Here is an 18,853-nt window from a genome sequence, read left to right on the forward strand (position 1 = left end):
AAGATCACGGGACTACGGTCTCCCCGCACCGCTTCCAATAGGGCCCTAGCGTCGGCTTCCATAGCCTGCGACTGTCAGCATTCTAAATCGACCACGGCTGCACTCGCGGGTGTCCAGGCGTCGTGGGATAAAATCAAGCTTGTTTGCATTTCGGTAGGTAATCGACATCGGCGCTAAGGGAGGCATTGAAGAGTTTGCTTGCAATTAACCAAAGCTGTCCAACATACTGGCTGGCTACCATTCCAACCGACACATTGATCGAGGCCACAAACCCAATCGCTCATAAAAATCAACAATCAGAAAGAAGGGAATGATGTGGGGAAGCGAAGGAAATGAAGTGAGGCGGAAAAACGAAGCCCCCAAAAACATAAAAAACATTGCTGGGGGCCAACACGTTAGCTTCCAATCCCCGCGTCCGGACACTATCGGTCGAGATGTCAAGGAGAAGAAACTCGAAGGGCAAAACGAGTTTCAATTAGCATGGGTTCACAACCACTTTCATATCCATGTCTATGAACACCGAGCCGGTTAGGCTCAGCTACCTCTGTGCAATGGATTCGGAGATCATTTTCGGCCTCAGTCCTTCAAAACTGTCTGCGTATGCGTGGACAAATCTGCTCTGCACGAAATGGATGGCGGACACAAGTTGGTACTGGCGGTCCGAACATATCCTTCTCCGTGGGCACTCCCCGAGATCTGACTTAGATTACTGGGAAGAGGCGTTGGCGGGAAGAGGACGACCAGAAAGAAGCTGGTTGTGGGTTGCGTTTCCTTGGTTCAGTCTATATAGCAACCTGACTCTTCCTGTTCCCCGCTATAAACAAATCTGCTTTATGATATGTCTCTATATATTTCTTTAACGGTAAGGATGTCTAAATGACTCTGTTTTGCTTATATTTTGATTCATACTCCGACAGAAGAGAAATGTGTGTATGCAAATGAACTATAAAAGTTACGTGCAAGAGGATTACAAAACACTTTTGAGTGGTTCTACTCTATTATTCGCAAGAGGCCAATAACTTAACTTCAAGCATAGTAGTATATTCTTTCTTCTTGTTTTACTGGGCCAGCTGCTGATCCATATAACTTGAAAATCTTCAAATCAGCGATTTATTTCCATTGAAAAGAGTTCAACAGTTCTTGTATAGATAACATATGACAGTGAGATAATCAAAAGAATAATCATTTCCTTCCTGCCTATCTCATTTCAAGTCCACGACGGCTGTATGAACTTTCGGAGATAATTCAACCCACTCATCTTGCATTATTTAACCCGAAATGCCATTCTCTCCCTCCTTTGCTTCGCCCTACCTTCAACAACCTGTATCCTAAAAAAAATGAACAGGGGAATCAAGTGTGCGACTCAGACTTGAAGAAGCTTTTGCGTTACGCTGGTAAATTTGCCGTGGAGCATTCTCATCATGACCGGACGAATCGGCTGCTGCTTGGAATGATTCCGGACAGCGGGTACTAGATTTCAACCAGGGTATATTAGTATTAGTATATCCAAGGGTGAAGCAGCGGTCAAGGTCCACCACATTGATTAATTGACTTTGTATAAATTGTCCATACTTCAAAGGAGCGCTTAAAAAAATATCAAGATGAATAAACTATAATTTGTAATTCCGCGCGTATGCCCCACTCAGCTTTCTGAATGCAAGCTAGAGCAAAAGCCCTCCAAAAATTTGTCTTTTATGAAACTGTACACCTTGGGTTGGGGAGGTGAGACAACAAGCTTGGGTTTCTGAGCGAGTTCCACGGAATGAATATTTGGAGGAGTATGGGCGTAAGGCTACCTCATAGTAATGACTCCTGCCTTCAGCGTTAAAGCCTTTGGGAATCATATACACAGTAGGCGTTCTCATCTTAAGTTGGGCTTGGTGGGATCGTATATAGTATATGTACTAGCATTATATGTACTGTACATAGCTCCGGGGATGCTCCGAACAATCACGGGGATTCTTTCGAGCTAAACTTGCTTCATGAGACAAAGAGATGACATCTGGGCCCCTGCTTTTGAGCCTAGTTCTAGCGATTGATCTGGAAATTGAAGTGCCATCTCACCGGTCCAATACCGAGAGAAAGTAGTTGAATACTCCCTTCTTTGATGTCAATGGTAGGGACAAGGTTTTTGGATGGTGTTTTTCTCATACGAGTATAACTCCCGAAGGGTGGAACCCAAAAAATATTGCACACTAGAAATTTACATGGAATTCTCATTACAGGACCGCTGCTGCCAGAAGTTACGAGGCTTGACACCCTATTTTGGAAGCTAAGTTTTAAGCGTACAGCCCCTAAACTAGCCCCATTTTTGGGGGTGGATCGATAGGCGTATCGGCTGGTGTTCCACACTTCCGCACTCCGTTCGACGATTTGGGTTGGTTATGGCTGTCACTTCCAGAATTCGAAAAACCCACGGTTCTGGTTCCGACTGTTTGTTGATCATTCCTAAGCCCGTTTATTTTTGACATCACCCGTTGATGTACGGTCCATATGGAGTCTGTGAGGTTTGGATAGCAGCCTGCTCCAATGATCATTACGGATCCAACAGCGCTAACATGCCTCAAAAGTGTGCGGAACGTTTTTGATTTCGGAAGCCAACATCCCGATGCCGCGGCCAAAACCACAGTCAGGAGGATTTGAAGCAAGAATGTAATGGATTACAACCTGTCCAAATCCCAAAAATCCACAAAATAACAGTGTGAACATACGTTCAAGTTGTCGAGCGCACGATTGCCTACGTTATGAAAAAACTCCCCCGTCAACTCGCTATTATGGGGCCAGGAGCATGGATAGCATGGTCTATTGGAGATCGATGGTTTTATTGGCCTCCTGAGTGGGGGCTTATTATTTTATTTTAGCATAACCAAACCACCGGAATGGATCAAACCTTGAGTTATCGTCAAGCCGCAACTTACAGCTGAAATCCTAGCCAGAGAAACTTTCACCACAATGTGGGCGTTCGAATAACACTGCTCGTCATGGCGGAGGAAATCCTTTTATTGTTTATTTATGTTTTACGGTAACATTTTACCACCAACTCTCCAAACAGACGACTTGTACCCTGTTAGATTGAGGACAATTTTACGCTCCGGCCCACTAGTTAAAACTTGGCGACTGGGATAAAAGGAGCTTAGTAGCGGGGACGAACCAATTCTAACCTGATGAAAGCGGGACAAATATTCCCAAGAGAAACACTCTTCGATTGGCTGTGTTCGTATCATTTTTCTCGTTCCACGATCCCACTACGAGGCGTCGAATGCCGCCACATGGGAATATAGAGTAATCGATAGGCCCGCAACACCCCGAGTCCCCGACGAATCGACAAGGAATTCTTCTGACGCCACCAAGTCACCAGTGATATGATGGACAACGATGGATCAGAAGGAATGAATGCCAAATAAACGCCGCCTCAAAACATCGAGGGGATGCACGGAGCACAAGGAAGGGTCCCCATTCTCCCCAATAATAGCATGGAGGCGATTGTGGCACCGGTTTTAATAAGGCTAGACGATAATGACTTGATGACGGGAATACCTTCCCGGATAGCTTGGAGGAAATGTATTCTGTTAGGATCTCTTTAGTTGGATCGGGGTTTCATCTGTAATTTCCACCCATCGTCGGCAGCATGGCGATCGCGAAATCTGACATGGGACGGACATGGCTGGCTGCACTGTTTTCGGACATGGTCAAAAACACGTTCTGAATGTGTACACTGCGTACAGAGTACAGACTCCAAGAATGCATCCATGGACGAAAGGAACAATTACGCATGGTTTCGGTGAGCTGAACACCAGCAATAGCAGGCATGGATCTGGTCGTTGGGCCCATGCCATCATACCATGCCTGTCTGTTTTGTCATATTTGTCATATTTGTCATATTTGTCAACACAAGATATGTACGGACTGTACTCTCCCATTCGCAGCCCATGAATCCCAACTCCCAGTTCTCATTCGCGTCGTCTGACCGTCGGTTGGTCTGGTTGTCTGTGCGCTAACAGATAACAAGCGTTGTGTAGCGCAGGCAGCGGGCTGTATTTTATTTATGGCCATCCTGTTTGGGCTGTTACAGTCATAAGTTACCAGAACACGACAAAAGGGCGCCATCGCAACCCGGACTTCCTTCATGCTTTTGGCCCAGACTCTCCTTCCACCTCCACGACGCTATTATTAAGGCTGAATTGCTCATCTGACGTTTTTCTTGTCCGCTCTCTTGTTCTTCTTCCAGCATTTGTCGTCGTCCAATGTCTTTCGACCTCCCCTCCGCATTGGTGTCCTTCTCTCGCGTTTACACATCCATTTCTTGATATTCCTGTCCATTGCAGGCGCCGTTCCCGGGAACCTCGCCAATTAATCAAGGAATCAGGGTCGCATACCAGTGGTTACGTGTGCCTTTGTTCGTGTCAGGTTTCTTGCCCGAAGACCAGCCTTGGTTATTCCGGGTCACGCAAACAGACGGCTTCAGGTTAACCTGCTTCTACGGATTGGGTACAATGATTTGCTGGGGGTTGGAGGGTGGTAGTTGACCTTTTGTTTTGTACTTCTATCTTTGTTTACCTTTTTATTTTATTTACCTTTTTATGTTATTCTTTTAGTTTTTTCATTACTATTTCCCCGTGTCCCACTAATCTTAACGGTCAATTATTTCCTGTTGTTTGTTTAGGTTGTTGTTGTTGCAGTTGTTACAGTTTGTTGCTTGTTTTTTTTTTTTTTTGTTGCGGTTGTTGACAACCTTGAAACCCCGATGCTTGTTGTCCGTGACTTTCAATTTCCAAAACGTCGATGAATTCTACCCTTCGTTTTGTTGAGTGATGCGACACGAATGATTTCCTATTTCTACGCTCTCCGCCGCTGCCGCTGCCGCCTCCTTCTTCTCCTCCAGCGGTGGTAAATATATTCGACCTTCCGAGAGCGGAGGTCATACGGATTGCGGTTTTCGTGGAGATGGAATCCGAATTCCGGCATGTGGAACGAACACCACTGACCCCCATTCAGTCAGAAGGGAAGACATCTGGGATTTTCACAAAGCAGGCGGTCAATGAGCCGCGGTCGAAACGCGTTCCTAACCATGCCTCCCGATCGGAGAACCATTCTTTTGGGCAGCCCCATACGAGATTACAGGATGGGCAAGCACGAAATAATACCTCTCCAGCAAAAGCAAAACAGAGAACCAATTCACTTCGCCGTGCTAAGAATAGTAGTGAAGTATTGAGGCAGAGGGCTTTAAAACGTTCGAACACGATTGATGTTCCGCCTGAAGGCATTGGAATTTCAGGGCTAGGAGGTAGAGAAGCGAGACACTTCACGGTTGGGAATGTTGGCCACAACGGGAAAATGTACCTCAGGTACGGTGATACGATTAACTCATGGATATTTGGTGTGAAGGCGCAATATGAACTAATTATTTGACTCCGTCGTTCCAGACCAACGAACCAGACCAGACTACAACCCCTGCCTGTTATAAAAGCTCCTCCCCCATCTTTGAACAAGCAATACCTACATCCAGAAACCCACCAACAGGACAACACCAGATTGGCTAGACATAGTATGTGGTCTAATTCCCAGCTGTCAGAGTTACGACCCCAAATGGTTCGCGAGGATAGCAACGAAAGCAAGCATGACGTATCGACGACTACAGACGACCAAGAGTCAAGGCGACATTCACTCGACAATATTCCGTCCTCAGATCCGAGAAATCGCAGAGAATTGCGGATCGTGATTGAGCGTCCTGAAAGTGAGCGTCCTAAATCGGCTGACCAGCCTCCAGTCCCAGCCATTGAAGTCCCAATTCCCCACTTCAGACTTGGAGGGTTTCGGTTTACATCAGAAGGCAACCCTACTCTGCGTAGCTCTGCGTGCACCAGAACATCTGCATCGGAGCACTTTCGATCTTCTATGGGAACTGAGAATGATTCGGCCATAGCACCCCGTCCGTCTCGATTGGTACACCAGGACTCAAGGACCCCCGGAACAAATTCAATCTTGCGATCCGTACGTACTGGGAATCAGGAATTCAACGAATTACCGAATTTGACATCAGCCCAGTCATCCGTGTTTTACAAATTGAGAGAACCAATAGAACCTTCTATCTTTGACTTCCTACTTCATAAAATGGATGACCCGTCAGTTGTCCGCTATGTCAAAGGTTCAAACGAGATATCTGCTGCTACTCCCGCTCGAATAGTTGCACAGATTTCATCGGATTCGTTTATGGATTACGAATTAGTATCTGACTTCTTCCTCACGTTTCGGTCTTATCTTTCGCCCGGTAACCTCCTTTCACTTTTGTTGGCAAGGCTCCAATGGGCGATCAGTCGACTGGAGGATGATGGAAGGATAATCCGGATTCGCACTTTCGCAGCTTTAAGGCATTGGATTCTTAACTATTTTGTCGACGATTTCGTTATCAATCGTGACCTTCGGGTTCAATTCTGCCAGAGACTGAATCAGATATATGAGAATGTCAGAAGCAGCAGCAACAACAGCGCAAGTGATCTCAAAATCCTTCTTGACTTGAAGCGGTGCTGGAATGGCAGATGCGCTCTGTATTGGGACTCACCAGATTTTGTCAATGACGCTCAACCTGATGATAAAGTTATGCCCGGGGGTGTTGCCGGATCAAGGGATGTTCACCTAAGTCGCTTAAGCGGTATCCGGGCCTCGTCTCATACTATCGAATCACAAGCTGTGGATGTAGTACCACAGTTAACCGCATCTCCTTTGAAGACCACTCATCAAAAAGAGAGAGACGTTCACCGTTCACCTTCTCATACTCACAACTTTTCTGCAATGTCTGCTCGGGATTTACCACCATCATCGGATAGTGTAAAAAGTATCCAAGCAGCTTCATGTTCCTTGCCCTCCAAGGGACAGAAACGTGGGTCCACACAGTCGACCCGTCCAAAAGGCCCACATCCCATATTAGTGACCTCTTCACCGCGTAGTTCGCCAACATCCACTGACCCCCCGGCAACGGCACCCATGATTCAACTATGGCGTCGGCCCACTCATTCCCACAAACGAAGTGGAAGTTTTTCGGATTCTGTACGGGATGATCGAGCACCGCTACCAGCTTTAAATCTCGACACTCAGAGACAATCTCTCCTCCAAGCCTTGCCCCATGCTGAAAGTATAATTCGAGGTAATGCCTACGGCCCAGTGGATCCATCTGTGCCAATAATCGCACCTGCGTCACCTACACTTGAAGCCACTCAGTTTTTTGTACAACCAACGCCGGTGACAAAAGGAGATAACTTGATTAAATCTACACCAGGTGTCAAAACCTTCATTGGTACAATTCGTCGAGCTCTACATAATAGACAAAGTGGCCATTCGTCAACCCCGCAGCCTTCAAATTCCAGTCCATTACCATCACTAAAGGGTAAAACTTCTGCACTCCCTCTAAACGTCGGGGTGGGATGCGATACATACAGGGAAAGACGGTCAGGGCCAGATGCTAGAGTCAATCTGCGGATTGACGTACTGTGTGACAATGCTCTCCAGTGCTATCGCCAACTTGTTCTGCGGGAGTCACTGAAATCAGAACCTGTGTCTGAGATCGTACCTACCAGGGAGCTAGAAAAAGATAGGTTATTTTTACCGGAGTCGACCGATAAATTGAACCCGGGAACTGACTTTAAATATGGCCTTGGGCTTGAGAGAATACCGAGCCAGCTAACGGCTGGAAGCAAATCGATTGTTATAGTGGATGACACCCGCCCAGCTATTCCGCTAATATCTGGAGCATTACAGACTATCCAAAATGTTCACCGCCAATTCCAAGAATCACCATTGCACGATTTCGAAGAGGCGATCGATGCGTCGTCTCCTATATCCCATCGTGATACTTTGGTTGGTGCTCCCGGCCCCTCATTAGAACGGTATGATACGAACTCCATATCGGAAACTCGAGATTCGCGAACTTCGGAAGACTACGTTAGGTTTCCAGAGAAGCGATCTTCCTCTGTGGTTCGAAATGGTTCGAAAACCCCGGTACGATCCAGTTCGGGTAGTAGGCTACGACGATACGCGTCTTATCATAGCGGGATGGTAAAGTTTGGGAAGCAGTCAAGCATTGGCTTTGCGAATGAGACTGTGTCACGCAGTGGATCGTTCCGCGAATCGCGAGAGAAGCCTTTTGCTCGTATGCTTCGCCGTCGTCCTGGCGGGGATCTAAGGAAGATCCAAAATGTTCATGATCTTCAAGCAGGGCCCAGGGTACGATCCTTTGCCTCTGGGACATCGTACACAGCATCAATGGCAGAATCTCTCCTATACTTGAACAAGGATGGCACGGCAGGAGCTCCACCGAACGAATGGTGCGAGCGTGAAGAAGCACTCCTTCCAATGCAACATCATTCCGCCACTGGAGCACGTCACTCCCATCGGATGCGAGCCTCTTTTGAGGCTGCAGTTGCAGGATTCTCCAGGATCCCTGATGATGAAGATGGAGGAATCGAATCGACTCTTCTTAAATTGGAGGGCAAATGGGAGAAGCCGTCGCCAGCTACGCCTCGAGACTGTAAAGAACAACCTAACTCTGGTGATACACTCACGGATAAACACAACGACCGTAAAGAACAATTCTATCGTCAACGATACCTCACAGAACCTGCCGTTGCACCTACTTTCAAATCAGATAATGATCGAAAGTTGTCTACGATTACTGCGCCCGATACAGAATCGTTCATAGGTTCCGAGGATTCATATTGCTCGATCCCGCTCCTTGAACGTGGTTTGAGCGACGAGTCTATGAAAAGTCCCATTTTCAGTCCACCAACCCAATCCCCACTACAAACATTCAACCAGGATGACGATCCAGCAACTGGTAGACTTGAGTCGTCTCATCCATCGATTGATATGGTTGAAGAAACAGAGAGTTTAAAACGGATTCCGCAAGGGTCAACTGTCCCAAGGCCCCCTACATTATCCTCCTCGCTACCCAAACCAAATGCTCATGAGGGTGATGATGATGACGGCTACGGCTCCGAGCTCTCCTCGGAAATATCAGTCATTGATAAGGATGAAGCGGTCGACAAGTATCGAAAGACCAGCGCAATTGCCAGCATAGATGAAGCACTACCGAGCCTAGACATGCTTTCACATCCTTTGAGGCACCCGCCGTCTCCACCAATGACCGCACGATACCCTGGTTCGACATCGTCTTATGCTGCTCCTGTGGACACCATCACCCTCCAGCGGCAGCCTATAACACCTGACTTGTCGCCCAGTGGTAAAAACCTGCCCAGCACTTCTACAAACCGAACGCTAGACTTGAAAAATCTTTCAAGTAATATCTTGTTTAGCTCAGAGACGCAAACATATGTCAAAGAAACCCCAGCTATGCTATCATCTAACAATTGCCATTTGCCTTTCATTCTGGCCTGCGAATCCCTCGTGCTTGCTCAGCAGTTCACCCTCGTTGAAAAGGCTGCACTGAACGAGGTTGACTGGAAGGATTTGGTGGACATGCGGTGGAGTCAGTCCTCGCAGTCAACACTTAACTGGGCGAGCTATCTTTCGCAGCATGATCGTAGGGGAATTGATATTGTTGTTGCTCGCTTCAACCTCATGGTGAAATGGGCAGTCTCAGAGGTTGTTCTGACGAAGAATATAACTGAAAGAGCGCGAACTATCACCAAACTTATCCACGTGGCCGTGCACTCGAGGAGGCTCCGGAATTACTCGACCATGCTGCAGATCACCATAGCGCTCTGCTCAGTTGATTGCACGAGACTGACGAAGACTTGGGAGCTAGTCGCGGACGGCGAGAAGCGGCTGCTTAAGGATATGGAGACACTAGCGCAGCCCATTCGTAATTTCCAAAAATTGCGATTGGAGATGGAAACCACCAACCTGCAAGACGGATGTGTCCCGTTTGTCGGTGAGTAGCTAGCTATTTCCCAGTCCCTCCTTTACACCCTCGTAATATTTCAAATTAGCAGGAAAATTGGCTAACCATAGGTTTGACGTGACATTAGGCCTCTATGTCCAAGACCTGACCTACAACTCCCAGAAGCCTGCTCAGATAGCGAGTACGCGGGATGGCGAACCTCTCGTGAACTTCGAGCGGTATCGCACTGCTGCAACGATTGTGAAAAGCCTGCTTCGCCTTATCGATGCTAGTACGAAATATACTTTCGAACCCGTCTATGGGATCATCGAACGCTGTCTCTGGATCTCCGCGCTACCTGACGAGAAAATTGTGGCTCTGAGCAATGACCTTGCGCAGTGAACAAACAGCCTAGTGCCTTTCCACCTTGCCTACATGGAATTCATGAATATCCCCGCATTTATATATTCGGTTTTTAATGCATTTGCCTCCTTTGTTCCTCCTCTGTTTATTTTTTTGTTTTGCTGAACGAATTTCCTTCTATCTACGTCATATCTAGGAGCGGATCATGACATATTATTAATTAGCGTTGTATCAGTATTATTGTGGGAGTTTTGTTTTTAATCAACGTTGTGTTTCCCTTGCTTCATCTGTTCGCTTGATAGATAGCATTTCGTTTCAAGTGCCTGTTTTTCGTTTGGCTATCATAGATTGATTTGGGTGCCTATTACATGTGTCTTTTCTCTTGCATTGAACTGTTATTTTCGCCTACTATCGAGGCATATATTACGGATATTGAAGGCAAAGGAAGTTCCCACTTCTTTGGTCTCAGCCTCCATTGCAGCTTCAAACTTCCAGTCAACAAAGTAATAATTTAATGATGATGATAATATCCATGATAGAACATAATCAGGCGACTACGTGTTTAAAGATATTAAAATTCAGTTGTATACAGCTTATACTACTGCTGTTGTGCCGTTTCCATCTTTTCAGAGCGTGATGTTTTATTGTGGCTTCGTCATTTTTTCTTGGTTGGCTCCGTCCGGCCTTGAAGTTACCCACCCACATCGCCCACCGATCTCAACTTCTCTCTACCGATCCCCAAGCTTACCCTTTTCGTTTCTTCCACCTACAATAATATATAACCAGCCGCTCAACCGCCCATTATCTCCTCGCTCCTCCTCAAGAATTAACCCCTTGAACAATCTCGCCTAACTCACCGTTTCCCCTCATTCCACAAGTCCTAGCGGGCCCCATGGCCGCAAACCAGTCAGCTTGGGTTCCCCTCTACTCTCCCGTTGTGAGTTTGGTCGAATAAATATAAACTCCACCTTTTCGACAAATCACATACGTTATCGACCTCCACCGCCAGTTTGCCTTATATTATACGTTTTCAAATCATGGACGCCAGTGAACCCCGGCTGGCAGAGGAGAGGCTCGGTTTCAACGGCAGGATCACGGAGGGTGCGGGCAAGCTTGATTATCATGATGATGGCGATGATGGAGAGGGCGAGAACGATACCGCGCCCAAACCGAGGCAGCTGCCTGACGACTTACCTACGTCACTGGATGATAGACGGTCTGTGCCGACGTTTGGGCCGGAGACGGAGATATATGATGCCTGGCAAGGTGGGTGTGCTTGACCTCCCTTTGTTTCGGCTCTGTTTGAGGGATGGAAAGCGAGGTTTTGGTAATGCGCGTCTGGAACTGGGGCTTAATATGCAGTTGATTTTTCTTATGAGGAGGTCCTCTTGAGTTTACGAACGCTTTGTATTCCGCCTTCCCGATTTGAATTGAGGGTTATAGGATGCTTACGACGACGCTGGGTTTCATTTGTGTCCTTTTTAATTAAGCAGGATGAAATCTACTGACCAAAACACGCTGGGTTCCATATCAGGTCAATCCCATTTTCTCACAAACCCTATTCCGGCAAAGCCTCTCTCCTTTAACCTCGCGCTTGATGATGGAAGCCATGATGAAGAGTATGGTGTCCACTCCCGATACACCCACAACTATTACCTCGATGACGGCGACTCAACGACGAGGGCAGAGGCAAAAGACTCCGACGCGAGATTGATGGAAATGCTGGCCGCACAGGCGGCACATAGGGAAGTAGAGTCTGTCGGTGTAGATGAGGATGATATCGCGACGGACGATAAGATGTCGTACGAGGAAAAGCGGGATGTGTTACAAAGGAGTTTGAATATGGCAGCCAGCAATGGCGATGTGGAGCGGGTACGGAAGCTTGTTGGGGGGAAAGCGAGACAATATGTAGATGTCAATACTCCCGACGAGGAGGGGACGGTGCCCCTGATATATGCGAGTTGCTTCGTACGTGGAAACCCCTTGTTGCTTTTTGTTCCGCGGGCAATGGAACGCATGCGAGAACTCCTAGTTTCAGCCCGCAGCGTGTTAGTACTTTCGAGGCTGACGAAGGGAATGATACTTTTATCCCCTTTAAATAATAACAGGGACATCAAGAAGTGGTTTCCGCACTGCTCGAGGCTGGTGCGAATGTCGACAAACAAGACCGAAACCGGTGGAGCGCGCTCATGTGGGCGATGACGAACCGGCACAAGACTATTGCGAAGATCCTCCTTGATTATGGTGCATCGCCGGATATCAAGTCGTCCTCTGGTGGGACGGCCTTCGATTTTGCACAGCCGGGGACGGATATTTCGAAATATCTACAAGAGAATGGGTATCACTTTGGCGCATCGGTGGCGGCGGGCGACTATTATGACTTTGGGTTCTCGCATAACAGATTTGAAGAGGAAATGGCTGAGAATGAAATGAAGAGGCGAATGATGATGGAGGAGAGTGCAATTAATCTGGAAGTCGACTTGTCGAGCCTGGGCCTTGATGAGAAGCTCGAGGTAAGCTTTGGGAGTTCACCATTTTTGGTGTACAGGTGGTTGAGGACATGTTTTTACTGACTCTGCCATGTTTTAATAATAATATGTAGTTGCCAGACGATTTCGAAGACCAACAGGAATTCGTATGGGACCGATGTCTTAATGATCAGATGTTTGTTTTTCAGGAGAATGAGCTTGAAAGGATTTTGGACATTGTTATTACAAATATGACGCCTCAGCGATCTCCGTCGCAGAAACCCGTCCCAGCAAACCTTCTATTTCTAAGCGCCCGATACGCCCATTACCACGCGGGCCCTGAGCTGTTAGCCAAATTATTAATTTCCGCAATGGGCCGGATCAACGAGGTGGTGGAGAAACATCAATGGGATATGACGATTTTGGCCTTTTGGATATCGAATGCAACTCTCCTCCTACATTACCTAAAGAAAGATGGCGGCTTAGTAGAAGCTACAGCAGGATTTCAGCGTCATCTTGCTGAACTAATTCACGAAATTTTTATACTCATCATCCGGGATGCAGAGCGGCGGATGGACAAAGTTCTGGATACAGCCATGCTTGACCATGAAACCATTCCCGGGTTTGAAGATGTCCATTTCCAGAACGAATGGAATCTGTTTCGCTCACGAACGAAGGTAAAGCCAGAGCCGCTTGAAAAGAGCCTTCGGCCACCATCACCGAAGCGTAGGGCGCAGGTGTCACCTCGGAATATTACATCGTTACTTTCATCAACGCTATTTGTGTTGGATTTATACGACGTACATTCTATCATTACAACACAGATTTTAGCACAGCTTCTATACTGGTTAGGAGTGGAACTCTTCAACCGCATTATGACCACAAGACGATATCTTGCCCGAACAAAGGCTATGCAAATTCGGATGAACGTGTCTGCACTGGAAGATTGGGCACGTAACAACAATCGACAACCAGAGCACTACGAGAACGGTTCTACATTATGCTCTGGTGAAACCACCGTAGATTCCGCTCGAAAATACCTAGCCCCAGTCATCCAACTGCTTCAGTGGCTCCAGTGTTTCTCCTCACTGGGTGATGACACCGATTCCCTCACCATGACCCTTCAACAACTCCAACAACTTACCCCGAGCCAGCTCCTGCATGCCGTGAGACACTATCGCCCCGAGGTGGGTGAGAAGGGCCTCCCAAAGGCGGCGATGAAATATCTCCTTGAGGTACGAAAGGAGCCATCCCTCCTCGCCCAGATCCACCACCCACAATCTCCAAGAACACAACGGGAAGAGAAAGTGCTTCCTCGTCTCCCTCCCGCTGCAGATTCGAAATCTACGCCACAAACCACTACAAACACCCACCCTTCCGATGATAAACCTCTCAGAACCATCTCCGCTGATGGAGGTTCCGCAGCCGATCCACCAACACAATACCCAACAAATAACCACCAATCCGCCAATGCCATCACCCAATCACCTCCATCATCATCGCCGCCTGGCCCTCCTTCAGTGTATTCACTGAAACCAGACCCAGGAACGATTCTACTAAACCCGACAAGCACTCTGCCTTTTTCACTGCCGACAAACACAGATATGCTTGTGAGCTATGGTGCGGGGTTTGGAGGTGTCAATCGAGAGAGAGCGAGAAAGTATATACCCACTGTGCCGACGGAGTTTCTGAATAAGTTTGATCGTGGTGAGTCTTGATGTTTTGATGATCAAGAAAGCCGAGTACTTTGAAAGAGTCTTGGCTTTGGTTCGGCATTGCTGCGGTCGACTTGTTAGTTAGCTATTTATTAGTCCACCTCTAATATCAAGCAATAGAAATTGGAAAAAAAGTAAACAAGCATGTTCGATAACGATCACGTGATATTCTCCCGGATCATGCGAGACGACGAAATCTCCAAACATGCTTCCATATATCATGAGAAATTGACAAATACCTGATGGGCCAGATATATTCCTTCACACACCCATAGACAGATGAGCCTTCCGAATATATCTGATTTAACACATATTTATTATGGGGTTAGGCCGGTAGTTGCTGATTCCACTTCATGAATGCTGCAGATATATGATCTAGCCCTTCAAGGACTGTATGTCATTGACTCTGTCGCACAAGATATTCTACATAGCCTAGGTATAGCTGGGATTTTTGTGCGTTGAAAGCGAGGTTTAAGGCCCATCTGAATTGTGCGCAGGCTACATTACCGATGGCTATAGTCAAATTGCATGTCTATATCCAACGGCGTATATTCACAATTGAAAATATGGCAGCTGATGTTCTGTTCCGCAAAACTATTGCCAGGGAATCTAGGAGAGTCTCCTGCTCTTATTAGTGATAAGAGCTATCCACATCGGAAATATCCCGTTACTCCACGAGTGTATAAAAAGGGCTACTGGATTCTATTTCTTCTCCCACAAACTTCTTCCTATGTTCAATTACACTTCCGGTATCCTATCATAACCACCGCTAAATACGAATCAGTGCCGCTTGATCGAACCTCTGCTCCTATCATCAAACTGTTTTGTCGGTTTGTTGTTCGCATACTTCTTCCTGCAATGTCAAACGCATCCTCCGCCACCCCAGCAAGACATTGTATAGCCAAACGGGCTTTCGGGTCCCGGAAGCTATGCCGACAAAGCCCCGCGACTGCGGAATACATCTATGTCGCTTTAGCACTAGATGCAGCCGTTGGCCTCCTTTCCTCGCGAGCTGCAAAGGACGCAATGGCAAGGATCACTCGCCTGTTTGATGAATACTTACCCAGTCATCTACAGCTTTTCCGCGATATCTCGGATGCAGGAATAGCCCGCTCCATCGATAGGTTCATAAATATAATGCAGATACAGACACCACTGATTATCATTGATGGAAACCTGACAGATCCAGGAAATCCAGCCTGTCATCATCGCTAAATATGGATGGGGAATTTCAATCCGCTGGCGCATAAAATACTCCTAACCAAGGAGGTGAGTTACTCTCCTGAGAGAGAGAGCCTAATAGAATGTTTTGTTTTACCTTAGCCCAACAATAATTACAATCATTAGCTTGTCGAAGACATGGTCGACGCAGCCGGATCGCAGCATATATTTCGGCGCTTTCAATTCCAATTTGTGAACGTCTTTTTTCATGAAATCGGGAGGGGGGGGGCATCTCCTTTTTACCTATCTGTACCACGGCCTCCCCAGCACGCCGTGGCAGGTCATACCGCCCATTTGGCGTGGACAAGGTGCGGAAGAAGATATAGGTGAATCGGGACGGACGTTGGAAACGGTGGTGTTGGGAGGAACACTAGAGTTTTTCGATGTCCCAAAGGCTCGTTATGAGATATAAGCCTGGGGCCCCCCTTCCTCCTCCTTTCTTTCTGCTATCGATAGACAAAAGAACAACGAAAATATCCGAAAACCTAACTAAGACGCATAAACTCCATATATGTGTAATCTACGTGTAGGTCTCAACACCGTGGATCGTGGACCGCAACAAGAACGCAAGAAGAGTTACAAGACAGACGATTGATGACGCCATAATGCATCGAAGTGAAGCCAGCCCGCCTCCATCATAACTTCTTTTGAGACCTCCACCGTCCCGCCCCTTCTTTCCACAACAGAAACCCCCTCCGTCAAAAACAAACATTGCTTAATTTAAGACACACACCCCTTGTTTATGTACTGTAGTCTTCACCATACCGTACCCGACACACGGGCCAGTCGTGAGGGTAAGCCGGCTTCTTGAGCTTCAGCGGCAGGTGGACGATGCTCGTGATCCGTCTGCATAGCCCAATCTACGTTTCCCACAAAGTGGTGATATATATATAGTACGGACGACCTGTTCCTAAGACCACTGGGGGCATCTTTGTCGCGATTGAACGGAACGAAACGAAACGAAACGAAACGAAGAGAAGCGAAGACATAGCGGTCAGTTATAAAGGGGTCATGTCATTGTCATATTATTTATTGTTACATTGTTATATTGTATTTCTCATGGTCTTCTTCCTGTGGGCGCCGTTTTGAATGGAGGTGGAATGATGAAATCTACGGTTTTTGAGAAATGGAAAGCAATTCTGTACTTGCAGGCTTCTTGAAAAGAATACCACTGTTGATAAATCAAGCTGAAAACCCGCTCTTTTGTTAACTATAGATCCCTCCATAGACAGTTGACTGCTTGGACCTCACTCTGCAAAGTCACATGATTATCCCATTATGTATCGGTGGTGGCAGGAGTAGCAGCAGCAGCAGCAGTAATAGTAGAGAGGAAGTTTAATTATTTCATATATTATTTTATTTATCTATGTATTTCATTTTGAATTTCATCAGTTTCCTTGCAAGAGGAAAGGTATCATAGTAGTTGTGTTTGGCTATGACTCAAGTTGATGTCAATCGTAACTTAGATCGTTCGCTTAGGAATTAACATATTGAGGCGCGCCAGAAGCTAGCTCCTCATCCGCCATAAATAGCCTGTTGCTTTTCATGAAGACCATCTTTCTCAGTAAGGATATCTCCGTGACTGTCAGAACTTCATTTGCTGAGAGGAATCCCGCCAGTTGACCTTTCTCAGGGTATCCTGGACAATCATCTCCTTCCTTGGTTTGGTATGGCAATGCAGAACCAAGTCTCGGGATGGCACACGGATCAGACTGCCTTTTTCACATCGGGCGGGAGCAGCGTGGGTTTGACCGGACCGCTTGAGGTGACACCGCCTCCAAAGTTAGAGTGAACGGATGCGAGGAGTTCGAAGGTCCAGACAGACCACATTCATGGGTACATATTTGAAGTTTGGAACATGAAGGGGAAATAGTCCTCACACTCCAGAACTATAACGGTTTTGCTTGAAAGCTAACGCAGCGCATGAGTAGCTGAGATTCCCAATGGAATCTAGCGCATGAATTTCCTGACGCGCATACAACAGCCAGGGGTCGGCCATCCCAGCGCCATCCCAGCGCCAGGTGCCGCTTGTCGGCTTTCCCCCAGTGGCCCCTAGGCAGGCAAGCCACCATGCGACCGTAGCTATCTCTCTCCTCCAGGACGAGGGACCTGTCCACACGGCATGTGGGCCGTGGACCCGCCGCGGCTGCTGCTTGCCCACGGCGCCCACTGCCCCCACTGTCCAACCGCCCAGCGCTGGGGCTGGCGCCGGGCCCGACCCACGGCTGTGGCCTGGCCGGCGGGGGGTTCGGGCCCCACTTAGCGCTGTAATTAAAGGGCGTCACATCCCGTACGAAGATTACACTCTTGCCCTTTTCAGGACAGGCCAAAATCCCCCCCGTTGGCCCCAAATCAACAACCTTGGAAGTGTTCAGCCATCAGCCTCCAAAGGAGTCGGCGTGGATAGCTTCATCCAGTTCCAGTTCTCTCCCTCCTGGCAATCGACTAGCTGCGGCATGACGCGTGCGGGTTGCTGCGAGTCCGGTAAAGAAACCACGGACTCCAACTGTTTTCGGGCCCCTGAGGAGCTGTATGGTCCTCTCAGCCTCACCAGGTCGACCCTTCGCAAGAGCATCAGCGTTATCTGCATCAGCATCAGCACCAGCACCAGCATTCGCATCAGGACACGCCCAATAGAGCCAAGAATGAAACAAAAGGCATTGAAAGGATAAACCGCTTTGGTGAGTTGAAACCATCGTCTGTCTCCCCTCTTCTTTTTATTTATTTATTTATTTATTTTTTCAATATCCCCTCCGCGAATTTTCCTTGTTGTCGTGCACCACAGGATTCAGCATCGAGTTCCTCTCCATCCTCTTGCCTCTTTGGGTTAATTGGCCGACTTCACATATTTCCCCTTTCTCTCTACCTCCTACTTTTTACCGAGGTAGTCATTCCCTTTTGCCGTCTTCTATGCCCATTGCGCTTTCGGTAGTTATCCCCTTGTCCCGTTATCCCGCCCCCATACTACAAATCTGTAACAGTTTCCCGGAATCAAACTTATGTACTGCGACCACTAACACAATAAATACTCCGCTCCACGGCGCAGAAATAATAAGCGCATGCCATTATGGTGCGAAATCAGGCTTTCATACGCTAGTCAGTCTTTGTAGCGTCAATCCTCTTCTAGTGCTGCCAAAAACCACTTGCACTCCCTGTGTTTGACAGGTTTCAGAGCATGAGAGCTTCGGACGCCCTGTTCGCAACTCTATTCGCAAGGGAACATTAGACGAGCTGCCAACACCGTCCCTATACGC

The 18,853-nt window shown here is 47.5% G+C and overlaps 5 protein-coding genes across 5 annotated transcripts; all 5 read left to right on the plus strand.

Moving 5' to 3' along the window:
- Positions 1-506: 506 nt before the first annotated feature.
- On the plus strand, positions 507-1,474 carry HCBG_03908 (uncharacterized protein; the record flags this gene model as incomplete). The annotated part of the gene is made up of 2 exons (XM_045430957.1): positions 507-757; positions 1,213-1,474. The coding sequence occupies 2 exons, from the start codon at positions 507-509 to the stop codon at positions 1,472-1,474; spliced, it is 513 nt and encodes a 170-aa protein (XP_045289100.1).
- A 3,470-nt stretch (positions 1,475-4,944) lies between these two features.
- HCBG_03909 (mitotic regulator LTE1) lies at positions 4,945-10,734 on the plus strand (the record flags this gene model as incomplete). Its single annotated transcript, XM_045430958.1, has 3 exons — positions 4,945-5,345; positions 5,424-9,883; positions 9,981-10,734. The coding sequence occupies 3 exons, from the start codon at positions 4,945-4,947 to the stop codon at positions 10,232-10,234; spliced, it is 5,115 nt and encodes a 1,704-aa protein (XP_045289101.1).
- Positions 10,735-11,232: 498 nt separating this feature from the next.
- On the plus strand, positions 11,233-14,505 carry HCBG_03910 (DIL and Ankyrin domain-containing protein; the record flags this gene model as incomplete). Its single annotated transcript, XM_045430959.1, has 4 exons — positions 11,233-11,461; positions 11,730-12,163; positions 12,304-12,708; positions 12,798-14,505. The coding sequence occupies 4 exons, from the start codon at positions 11,233-11,235 to the stop codon at positions 14,379-14,381; spliced, it is 2,652 nt and encodes an 883-aa protein (XP_045289102.1).
- A 731-nt stretch (positions 14,506-15,236) lies between these two features.
- HCBG_03911 (uncharacterized protein) lies at positions 15,237-16,938 on the plus strand (the record flags this gene model as incomplete). The annotated part of the gene is made up of 5 exons (XM_045430960.1): positions 15,237-15,502; positions 15,867-15,907; positions 16,353-16,393; positions 16,494-16,592; positions 16,828-16,938. 5 exons carry the CDS (start codon positions 15,237-15,239, stop codon positions 16,936-16,938), a joined length of 558 nt encoding a protein of 185 aa, XP_045289103.1.
- A 330-nt stretch (positions 16,939-17,268) lies between these two features.
- HCBG_03912 (uncharacterized protein) lies at positions 17,269-18,271 on the plus strand (the record flags this gene model as incomplete). Its single annotated transcript, XM_045430961.1, has 2 exons — positions 17,269-17,381; positions 17,584-18,271. The coding sequence occupies 2 exons, from the start codon at positions 17,269-17,271 to the stop codon at positions 18,269-18,271; spliced, it is 801 nt and encodes a 266-aa protein (XP_045289104.1).
- Between the last annotated feature and the right edge of the window lie 582 nt (positions 18,272-18,853).

This window comes from Histoplasma capsulatum, assembly GCF_000150115.1.
Source record: "Histoplasma capsulatum G186AR genomic scaffold supercont2.4, whole genome shotgun sequence".
Taxonomy (NCBI): Eukaryota; Fungi; Ascomycota; class Eurotiomycetes; order Onygenales; family Ajellomycetaceae; genus Histoplasma; species Histoplasma capsulatum.